Source organism: Cyprinodon tularosa, unplaced genomic scaffold, assembly GCF_016077235.1.
Source record: "Cyprinodon tularosa strain WSP-4 unplaced genomic scaffold, ASM1607723v1 ctg290, whole genome shotgun sequence".
In the NCBI taxonomy this organism is placed as follows: Eukaryota; Metazoa; Chordata; class Actinopteri; order Cyprinodontiformes; family Cyprinodontidae; genus Cyprinodon; species Cyprinodon tularosa.
Window position 1 is genome coordinate 1338097 of NW_024038997.1, and position 12067 is coordinate 1350163.

At 41.3% G+C, this 12067-nt stretch overlaps 1 protein-coding gene across 1 annotated transcript in view; it reads left to right on the forward strand.

Annotated features, from left to right (window-relative positions):
- Positions 1 to 12067, forward strand: part of cpne2 (copine II) — a 72335-nt gene that overhangs the window by 23162 nt on the left and 37106 nt on the right. Inside the window, exons 6-10 of the mRNA XM_038291001.1 lie at positions 371 to 454; positions 1614 to 1703; positions 1914 to 2012; positions 5759 to 5845; positions 8708 to 8767. Of these exons, the coding sequence (XP_038146929.1) occupies positions 371 to 454; positions 1614 to 1703; positions 1914 to 2012; positions 5759 to 5845; positions 8708 to 8767 (420 nt within the window). The remainder of the gene's footprint in view (positions 1 to 370; positions 455 to 1613; positions 1704 to 1913; positions 2013 to 5758; positions 5846 to 8707; positions 8768 to 12067) is intronic.

Sequence of the window (12067 nt, forward strand, 5' to 3'; positions counted from 1 at the left end):
AGGAGTCATTCATTGTCTTTTTATATCTGTTTCTTGCAACGTTTAATTGCATGCACAGCTTCTCTCTTTGCTTCTCTCTATCAGTAAAATAAAGCTGCCTGAATCGAGCAAAATTTAAACTGAATAGAGCAACTGCTGAGCAAAATCTCAATTTGCTTTCAGCTCATCAGGGCGTGTACCTGCTGTGTACCCTCCTGTTAAACCACCAGGATGCATTTAGAATAGTAACTGCTGCAGCTGAAATGTTTTGCAAAGGCACCACTTCTGTTTATATGATATTCTGGCAGAGCTCAATGTTAGGGTTGTTATTACATTTAGAAAGAAATTAAGGAAAATAAGGTTGATAGCTTTTTAATTGTGGTGTTTGCAGGACTTCTTTGGTAAATCAGATCCCTACCTGGAGTTCCATAAACAGGGAGAAGATGGGAAATGGATGCTGGTACACAGGACAGAGGTTAGTCCTTAATTTGAATTAAACTCAGTCTACCGTGAATCACATACTAGTTGCTGTCAGTAACTATGTGTCAGAAGAAGACACGGAGCACAACTTATGCCTAGTATAATGACTTAAATATCTTAGTGAAATTAAAACAACACAGTTTCAAAATGGTCACATTTAAATTTGCAAAATGTGCTCAAATTTATGAAAGTCTGTCTTTTCTTTGCTCTCAGTAAGTGCTCTTAGTCTTAAAACTCTGCTTATGTGTCTTGCAAAGTAGCTTTGTTCTCTAAGAACAAACACCATTCAGAAACAAACTTGCAGCAAGTATTGACTCCTAAATGAACCATCATGACACTTTCATCTTGACTACCATAAAACAGATAAATCCCATTAAAGCTACAAGTTAATGTTTACTTACAAAGGGACATCCAATGGACCTCAGGTAACAAACATAAGGTACAGGGAAAAAATAATAAATAAGGAAAACTTTTCCAGTCTGGTGATGATATAGCTTAAAACACCCGTCTCTCGCAGTCACACTCTAATACCACAGCTCATTTAAAGTGGGCGAAACTGAACAACAACATTTACCTGAATTTATTATTTTTTTTCCCTGTTCAGTTTAATGCTCCTTAGTAGATTCTTTGAAGTTCCTAAGTGAATCATCTTCCAATTAGATTTTAATCTGACGTCTGTGGTGTTGCCATCCATGGAACTGGATGCTGAGTAGGACGCTGTTATTCATTGAAAAGCTAAATATGCAATTAGATTTCTTTAATAGTAAAAATGAGATTCATTAGCTTATCTAACTCTAGTATTATATAATTAATACTTAAGCTGAAACTAAGTTCCATCCCCACAGCTGCTAATGGAAAGGTTAAAGGAAAAATATTTACAATGTGTGCAGAGAACAGAAAAAGACTAACAAAGTAGGAGCAGTAACTGCAAGCTCAGGATGTGTTGTAGGGAGGATCCTGTTTGCTGACGATCCGAACTCAGATAACTCATCATGCAAAACATCCTAAAATAATCTGTAACCTTTCTTTGCCGTTTGTAGGTAAAAGCCAATTAGCAAAAGATGTCCACTAGCTCATGTTTATGTGTTCTTCTATTCAGCTACAGTTCATAATTGTTGCAATTAAATCAAATGATGCTAATTCTGTGACTTTAGGTCATAAAGAACACATTGGACCCGGCGTGGAAGCCTTTCACTGTGCCTCTCGTTTCTCTTTGCAATGGAGATGTGGACAGAAGCATTAAGGTGGGTTCTTCTGACCTCTTTGTTTATTTTGTCAATTTCGCTACCTAATGAACATTTTAAGTAGAAAAAATATTATTAACATTAAACCATACTGCAAGAGTCCCTGGAGCCTGGTGATAATGTTTGTTCTTATGTGGAAAAGAACAACCCAGAGGAATGAATAAAGGATTTTCTGTGAGGAAACAGGCTGATCGATTTGCTCACCGACAGGTGCTGTGTTATGATTACGATAATGATGGAGGCCATGACTTCATTGGAGAGTTTCAGACCACAGTTTCCAAGATGAGTGAAGCACAAAACTCTGTGGAGGTAAACACTAATATTATCAATGGTGTGTGTTATCAATTGTGCTCCATGTCTGCAATGACTTTCAGTGTCTCTAAAATCATAATATCTTGTCAAGTTACAATGTGTGAAGATCTAAATTGTTGGGCATTTTCTCTTTGTTCTTTCAAGTAGATAACCTTTATTCTATTATCTTACTCCTATTCCTGTGATGGTTGGCTGCTCTTTTGCTTGTTTTTTTCCCCCAATCTCCCTATACATGTATGTAAAATCAACAGTTAAAAAAGTCACTAAAGATATAATGGAGGATGGGTGGATCATCAAAATAAATGGTCCAAATTTTCAATCATTCTGGTGATATCTTTACATGCATGAGGAAAAATGGGCTTGTGCACGCTCTCACACGGGTTTAACAGGCATCTCTTCTTGGCAGCGGGTACAGGGTTATGCAGGTGCATTTTTTTTAAAAAGAGGAGAGGGCGGGTATTTTCAAAAATTTGCAAAAATCCTCCAGTATACCTTTAAATCTGCAAAACATCAACATGACACTTGCTTTCCTTAAAAACTGATAAATGTCAAATATAAAGAAAGAAACCTTGAGACATTTTATACAATAAAAAAAAAAACGTATGAAGCGAAGAGGAAAAAAAAGGCCACTTGAAAGCAAGTTAAAAGTTTTTTCTTGATGAAGGTTAAAGTAAACAAATTTGACTAAGAATTTCTCTCTTAAACACTTTTTCAGTATATTGTTTCTGAGTCATGGAAGTTTGCTGCTAGTTTAATCCCTAGGACAAGAAGTAAATTTCCCCAAGAATCTGAATCTCCTTCGTAAATGTCTGCAGAATAATTAGATTTTTCCTCTTAAATGATGTCAAGTTGGGTGGGTGTTTGAGAGGAAGATCCAAATGCAGTGACCGAAGCTGATTATTTGCAGATTTAATATCAAATAGTTCAACAGAAGCAAAATCCACAAAACAAATCCTCAGAATCCCCAGAAATACTGAAAAGCAGAAAACTCACAGCAAACAATGACTAAACAGGAGGTTTATATATGGGAGACAGAAACAAAGACCAGGCCAATTAGCAGATTGAGAGCAGGTGTGGACAGAGTAGTCTAGAAGGGAACCAGGGAAAAGACTGACACAAGATGGCAACCAAGGGCAAACAAGAAATACCTAAGAACTCAAATACAATCAAAGATAACTAGAATAAGACAAAAGCAAAATAAAACTACTGAAAACTTAAACATGTCATAATTTTATCTAAAGCTCGGACCCACATGCAGTGAAGCCAAACAGAGAGACACAGAGTAAAGTTTGAACGGGTAGAGTTCGGTGCAGAGTTCCTCCGGAAAACTGAAAGACAAGGGGAAGCCAGACTGTTAGATTCAGGCTCAGTGGGGAAATGGAGTTGTTAATCTTGAAGGAGAGGATTTGTTGCCACTCACGTTTCCAGAGAAGAGGAGACATGTAGACTCCAGTATGTGTGTTGATCTTCCAGGGTTTGTTTCATTCGGTGGAGGATGGAACAGGGTTTACTCAGAACTCGGACGGAGTGGAATGATGCAGCTGCTGGTACCCCAAACTGGCAAACTCTCTGGCATCGAAGTAGTGGCAACCAGCAGCTTAAGAGCAGTCCGGTGATGAGGCAACAGCGTGCAGGTGTGTGAGGAGGCGAACCGGAGCCAGGCGCCTCCTGGTGGTGGAAGGGAGAAACACAAAAGACAAGACAAACAGACGAACACAAAAACTGGGATCCTGACAAAACAGAACCAAAACCCTGACAGATGAACTGAGCAGATTAACATAAGGAGATGGATGAATGAAAAGTGGAAAGAAAATAAACTTGTACATGTCTTTGTGGTTAAAAAAAAAAGATTAAAAGCCTCAAAGGTTTGACATGCAAACATATTTACCCTCATTTACTCTGATTCCCTTAAAATTCCAAAAAGCTATCAAATCTCGTTAGAAGTCACTTCATGTGTAGAACTGTTTCAGAGCAATATTCAAACTTTGAGCATCTTATGGAGCTCTGTTCAATAATCAATACAAAGAAAGAAAATGGGCCACCCGCAAACCACACAAGATGTGGTCAGCAACTTAAACAGACAGGATGTGGAAGGAGATCATTAATGAGAGAAGCAGGCAAACGCTGATGGTAACTTTGGAAGGTGGAAGGACCGCTCAGTACAGCGGTTAGTGCTGAAATCAACATCTGGTCAGATGAGCCTGCATGTGGTGTAAAACAAATGTAACACACTCTGAACCTACCGTTTCTATAGGCCAGTGTGACTGTGGAAGCATCATGCTACATTTATAGTTTTTCCAGGAGAGACAGAGAAGCTGCTTAGAGCTAATGTGATGAAGCTGCATACTTGATGACGCCACTGGGAAACCTGTAATAGACAGCAAAAAACTTGTGATGGAGGTCCACCTCTCAGCAGAATAACCACCCTAGTCATAAAGTTGGAGAAAGCATTTAATATTTAAGAGCAAATAAATGCTTTTTTAAAATGACCTAGTCAAAATCGAGAGCTAAAACTAATTGATAATTACTGGAAGAGGGATTTTCTGTCCAGTTTAATAGAGCTTTAGCTGAGTTGTGACACAGTTTGCTAAATATAAATGAACAAATCAAAAAGGTATTATTCCTTTACTCCTTAAATGCTGCTTTGTTTTTTGTCTGGCTTATGTAATTCTTACAATCTAAAGAAATACATATGCCATACATGTTTAAGTAGTAGGAATTCTTTAAGTAGACCGAATGCTGCTGTGATTACAGGGTTTTGGGCATAAGGATTTTGTCTAAGAAACTCAGTCATGAGGAATTGATAAAGTCTCAAAAGAAAATCAGCTTCTGAACACAGACTGGAACATTTCAATTACATGAATGTTATTTATTCATTGAACACTGGACTTCCACATATCTGCATCATCCTGTCTAAACTAAACCAAAATCAATTAAGTCCCATCATCTTGCTGATAATCCTGATCCCTGTTTTCTCTCTGAGTTTCTGTCCTCCTGCCTCCTGTCAGCTGAAGATAATATGAAGGCTTCCAGATCAGAGCACAGTTTATTCATTAGCAGCTCCCTGTGTTTTCTCTGTGTGGATGTGTCAAGGCAGCCTCGTGGCTCCTTCTCCCACTGACTCCCTTCATGTGTGATAAAGATGTGTGCGTTAGCGGGCTGGGGATAACAAGCAAATAGCGACACAGGCAGAAAAGAGTGATGCTGGATGGAGATGCAGCTAAAAAAAAACGAGGGTGACAAAATGAGAAGTGCTTTTGCTTTGCTTTTGAGATGTAAAGCAGCCTTTAGCTGAGCTGGAGTAACACAACACAATGTTAAGAGCCACCTGTCATATGAATCAGGCGCTGACTTAAAGTGATTTTGCACAGTACGTTTCTCAAATGTCCTATTTTGATCAAAGACTCTTCAATTTAAAGTGCGTTGCTGTGAATTTGTCCATTGTAGAAAAAAGTGTTCTTTTTTCCACCTAGATCACTACAACTGTTTTCCTTACAGACATAGGTGCAGATATAAAGACTTTGCTGCACCAGAGTGTAGCACAATTGGCCTTTAAATAATCTCTAAGTTTGCCTGTCCAGTTGGAGCTAACGTAGGCGGTGTCTGGAAACTTCCCAATTCCGGTCATAGATCCCTGTCTCCTCTTTTCAGCTCTGCTGTCCTTTTTCACTTTCTAAATGTGTCTGTTTCTGATAGTTTTTTCTGTCCTGACATTTCCTCTCACATTTGCTTTCACTCCTCAGGTGGAGTTCGACTGTATCAACCCCAAGAAACAGAAAAAGAAGAAAAACTACAAAAACTCAGGAGTCATCATTGTCAAGTCCTGCAAGGTGATGGATGGATGGATGGATGGATGGATGGATGGATGGATGGATGGATGGATGGATGGATTGGTGGGTTGGATGGATGGATGGATGGATGGATGGATGGATTGATTTGTGGGTGGATGGATGGATAGATGGGTCGATGGATGGATGGATGGATGGATGGATGGATGGGTCGATGGATGGATGGATGGATTGTGGAAGGACGGATGAATGGAAGGATGGATGGTGGAAGGATGGATGGATGGATGGATGGATGGATGGATGGATGGATGGATGGGTCGATGGATGGATGGATGGATGGTGGAAGGACGGATGAATGGAAGGATGGATGGATGGATGATGGAAGGATGGATGGATGGATGGATGGATTGGTGGATGGATGGATAGGTGGGTGGATGGATGGATGGATGGATGGATGGATGGTGGAAGGACGGATGAATGGAAGGATGGATGAATGGATAGTGGAAGGATGGATGGATGGAAGGATGGATGGATGGATGGATTGGTGGATGGATGGATAGGTGGGTGGATGGATGGATGGATTGGTGGGTGGATGGATGGATGGATTGGTGGATGGATGGATAGGTGGGTGGATGGATGGATGGATGGATGGATTGGTGGATGGATGGATAGGTGGGTGGATGGATGGATGGATGGATTGGTGGATGGATGGATGGATGGATAGGTGGATGGATGGATGGATGGATGGATAGGTGGGTGGATGGATGGATGGATGGATGGATGGATGATGGATGGATTGGTGGATGGATGGATAGGTGGGTGGATGGATGGATGGATGGATGGATGGATGGTGGAAGGACGGATGAATGGAAGGATGGATGGATGGATGGTGGAAGGATGGATGGATGGAAGGATGGATGGATGGATTGGTGGATGGATGGATAGGTGGGTGGATTGATGGATGGATGGATGGATAGGTGGGTGGATGGATGGATGAATGGATGGATGGATGGGTGGATTGATGGATGGATGGATGGATGGATAGGTGGGTGGATGGATGGATGGATGAATGGATGGATGGATGAATGGATGGATGGATGGATGGATGGGTGGATTGATGGATGGATGGATGGATAGGTGGGTGGATGGATGGATGAATGGGTCGATGGATGATGGATGGATGGATGGATGGATAGGTGGGTGGATGGATGGATGAATGGGTTGATGGATGATGGGTGGATAAATGGATGGAAAAATGTGTGATACACTACTTATGGATTATCTTTGTTTACTTCCTCTGTTGCCTTAATTTCCATTCATCGAGTTTATCGCAGGGTCAAAGGTCAACTGCACCTACTGTAACTATGGTCCTTACAGAAATTGCTTGCAGACCAGGTTTCTGATAAACAACGCCATCTTATTGCTTGCTACTGTTCACCAAATCGGTAAACAGTGATTTCAATCCAGACCTACACCAATCCCCAACTCTAATTAGTCAGTCTCTGCTTTGTTTCTCTGAAACTTCATAGCAAAGCCAGTTTCTGTGAGTTTGTGGCACACTGATGCCATGACTTTAACTTTTCACTGTTTTAAAGGAAAGCTAATCGGCTGGATGCCTTGACAGGAAAATTTTTTCCTCCGAGCAGCCAGTCCAGTCAGTTAGCAGTCAGTATCAGCAGCTTAAATATTTTCTGTCAAACTGATCTCTGTGTTTTTAGTCATAATCATTCAAATTACAATCAATGTAAACAGAAGTTTGACCTAAATATCTACAGTGGAGTCTTCAGTGATATCCCAGTTTAATTAGTTTAATTAGCCCCTGTAGTTGTGGACTCACCACTATGTCAACATCGCCATCAGCGTCATCCAGTCAGTAGAGATCAAGCAGAGGGTGTGTAATTGATGGTCATTTCAGTAATAATTGTACTAATAGATGATACATAGTTGGTAAGTGATGATAAGTTGGTGGACATGTTGGAGTAGAAGAAATGTATTCTGTGGTGAGAAGTGCTTAAAGCAAATAATGAGATGAGATCAGGAGCATCTGTCATTAAATGACCAATTGATCTATGCGAAATATTGGCTTAAAATCAATGTTTGGAAGCCAGACTACCAATTAAGTAGACGTTTTTTTTTATATGTAATAACCTTAAACTAACACTGTTTTAAATTATTGACCAAATGAGAAAAAAATAAATTTTGTAAAGTAGGGACTTATGGAAAAAAATAAAAATAATTATTACCACCTTAGTGTCAGTTTATGTGGAAAAATAGACTTGAAATATATAGGAAATATGTATACCAAATAAAATATTTATTTGACCTTATCTTAATATAATGTTAAAATGTTAATCTTTAGATGAACTGAAACAATAGAGCCTGGAGGAAAAATATTGCCTGAAAAATCCATTTATTTTTCTTTTTACACACATGCTTGCCCCAATCTTCACACGTCATAAACCTGCCTGCCAATAACTAATTAGAGCCGCAGCTCGAAGTGCCGCAGACGACACACAAAGCTGAAACATTAAGTCTTCAGCTGCCTATTAAAACAGCATTAAAGCTGTTTGCATCACAGGCTCTTATAATTGAATATTTTCCTTTACCCTGGCTGTTTTAATCATGAACAAGAATTTGTTTAAAAAAACCACAACAAATGAAGAAATATGCTAATATAGTGATATTATTTACTGCCTTCAGCAATGATTGGAGTGATAATGGTGAAACCAGGGGGAGCTTTTGTTGTTACTGGGGTGGGACTTAAGCTCAAAACAATATTTTATTTTATTGAAATTAGATTTTAACACAGAATGAAGCTTTGCATCAAAAGAGAAACCACATTTTTGTCACAAGTTAAGAGAACATTTTTTTTTTAAATAAATCTGTTTCCTCCTCTTATTTCAGATTGCCCACGATTACACCTTTCTGGACTACATACTGGGAGGATGCCAGCTCATGTTCACAGTGAGTACTATATAATGCCAGCATGCTCTTAGCTTTTGTTCCCTTTTCAGTTGCTCTGCTCTGGATGAGATCTAGATTTTTTATTTCCCTGGTTTGCAGCTGGATTGTACTCATTTACATACAGAGGATGGCAGTACTGTATAAAGGAATGATTGCACTAGTGGGGAGATTAGATAACGCTGAAGACCAGAATATGCCATAAAAGATATAGATAAGAAGTTATTACAACAATCATTGAGATGGATGTCAGCTTGACATTTCTCTAATCAGCAGTCATTGATGCGAGGAGGATTGGGCCAAAAAAGGTCATTGCTACAGAAGCTCGCTGTTCACAGAGTGTTGTACGCAAGCATATTTATTTAAAGTTAATGCAGGGAATTGCACATAGGCAACATGGAGCCATGATGAGAGGGACAGGGAGTGGACTGTGGTCAGATTCCACACATGAATTCATTAAGGAACTAAATGTTTTTCTTTTTTGATATCCAATTGATCAGAGGGAAAAGTGAAGAGGCAAAAAATTCACATAGGTGAATGTTGTGTATGATGGTTTTGTTTGGGAAACCACATCATCTGCTGTTGTTAGTGAACCTTCATTTACAAAATCCAAGTCAACACAACCATCCCTCAGGAAATTTGAACTACCGTATTTTCACGACTATAAGGCGCACTTAAACGTCTTTTTTTCCCCTCAAAATGTGCGGTGCGCCCTTTGGTGCGGTGCGCCCTATGTGTGTTGTAACTGCGACTTTTGAGACCACCCCATTGAGGAGATGATGAAAGAGTGGCTGAATGTAAGGAGACCAGGTGTTTTTTTTTCCCACTCATCACCATCGCTGTTAATATGTGACTCCATGCGTGCCCATCTCACAGCTGATGTGAAAAACATGGGGAAACAAATTAACCCTGTGCTCGCTGTTCAACCGCTCGACATCGGTGTGAACCGGACCCAGCAGGTGCAGCAGAAGCAGCGAGTTTACATGCAAAGTCAATGGTTGACGCGCGTATAGGTGCAGCAAAAGGTCCCGCAGCCTTTAAGCATCTGATGCACCGCCAACGCGCTGCTGCTGCTCGAGATGGAAAAATTGAAGTTTTGCTGCTGGACGCGCCGCATCAACCAATCAGAGAAGCTGATCTGGGAGCTGACAGCGAGACAGACACAGCGCTCTGATGACATATGATATTAACGCAAAGAAAAGGGCTGGATGGATGAGGAGATAATGAAAGCGTGGCTTAGGGAGGTGTAGCCTATGTGAGGAGACCAGGTGTTTTTTTCCACGCATCACCATCGCAGTTAATCTGTGACTCCATGCGTGCCCATCTCACAGCTGATGAGAAAAACATGGTGAATCAAATGAACGCTGTGCTTGCTGTTATCCCGGGAGGTCTGACAAAGGAACTTCAACCGCTCGACATCGGTGTGAAGCGGCCGTTCAAAGTAAGGCTGCGAGCGGCGTGGGAGCGATTGATGACCGACAGAGACCACAGTTTCAGGATAAGTGGAAGGCAGCGCCGGGCAAGTTACGCCACAGTTTGCGGATGGATTGTAGATGGACTAACGTGTCTGCTGACTCTGTTGTTCAAGCTTTCGCAAAAGCCGGCATTATTTCTGAGGAGCCGCGCTGCACGGAAAGTGACTCTGATAGCGAAGATGGGAAACTGGCATGTCTGATTTAGCGCAGCAGTTTTATTCAGAAACAGAGGATGATGACTTTGATGGGTTTGATTAATACTTTGTAATAAATACATGAATAAAGCACAATCATACTCAGTTTTGCTCCCGCTCTATTTTTCTACCTGAAAACTTAATTCAACAGCTGTTGGGAGCTGGAGAAATTCCACCTTTCTCCAGCAGAGTCCGCCGTGGATCCTCTGAGGGAGCCTCCTGCACAGCTGCAGCTCGTCAAGATCATCAGAGGATCCACTACTTAAGCTGTCTTCAGACCTTGCCTCAACGCCGCAGTGTTGTTCCAGTTGGTCAGCGCTTAAGCCTAGATCCTCAGAGTATTTCGATGACTTTTGAATCCAGCTTGGATTCTAATCCCTGTTTCTGTTTTCCAGGAAACCTGTGCCTCCTCTGTGAAAGCTCAGGAAGAGCTAACCTGCCGAGCCGACCCTCAGAGCCAAACCTGAAGATTCACAGAGAACCTCCAAGCAGCTCTGGACTAGAGCTGGAAAACCCAAACCCAAGGTCTGTTCAAATTAGACGTGAGACGCTGAAGCAGCAAACGGACTCTGCTGATGAACTCTTCTCCAGAACCAACAGTGACTCTCCCAAAGCTAACCTCAAGAACCCTCAAGGTACAATCAGTAAACTTCAGGAAATCAAACCTCCGTTGACAACGCTAACTGAACTATCTCTCACGCAGACTCCGGAGAACCAGAATCCAGGCCCCGAACCTGAACCAGTATATTCTGTGTTTTTGTCCATAAATAAACTGTTAAACTTTCATCCTTGTGTCCGTCAGTGGTGTTCTGCATTCTTGGGTCGCTTTTAGTGAACCCACCATGACAGAACACTGCGGCCAAACTCAAGGCCCAGCAGATCACCTCACCCGTCGACTGGAGGAGCAGGATGCCCAAATTCAGGGACAAACCCAAACGCTCCGTGAGTTATACCGTCTAGTTGACACTCATAACCAAATGCTACAGAGCTGTGCTAATTATCTGAACAGCGCTAATGCTGTCCCACAACCATTTCCGGGTCCAGTTCCACCTCCGAGGTCACCAGGTGTGACGTCATCAGAGTTCCGTCCTAGTCTCCCAGAAAGATTTTCTGGTAACATGAAAGATTGCAAAGGATTTTTTTTTCAATGTCGGTTGATTTTTCAGAACTCCCCTGGCTGTTTTTCCACGGATCACATGAAGATAACTTTCATTCTCTCGCAGTTAACAGGAAGAGCCTTAGAATGGGCTCAGGCAAGATTTGCCGCTGACGATAGCTTAAACTGCTACTACTCTGATTTCATTTCTGAATTTACCCAGGTATTCAACCAAGAAACTGACCAAACTATTGATTCTAGAGCTCTTTTCAACCTTAAACAGGGAAACTCTTCGGTGGCAGAATTTTCCATTAACTTCCGGGTTAAAGCGGCAGCTTCCGGATGGAACCAAAGCGCCTTAAAGGGAGCCTTTTTCATGGCATTAAACGAGCACATTAAAGATGAGCTCGCAACCCTCGACGAACCTGCTACCCTCGAAGATTTAATTCGCCTCTCCATTAGATTGGATAATAGAATCCGTGCCCGAAACAGTTCTAAGAAGCAGGGTACACTTTTTTCTGCCTCACATAACGTGACT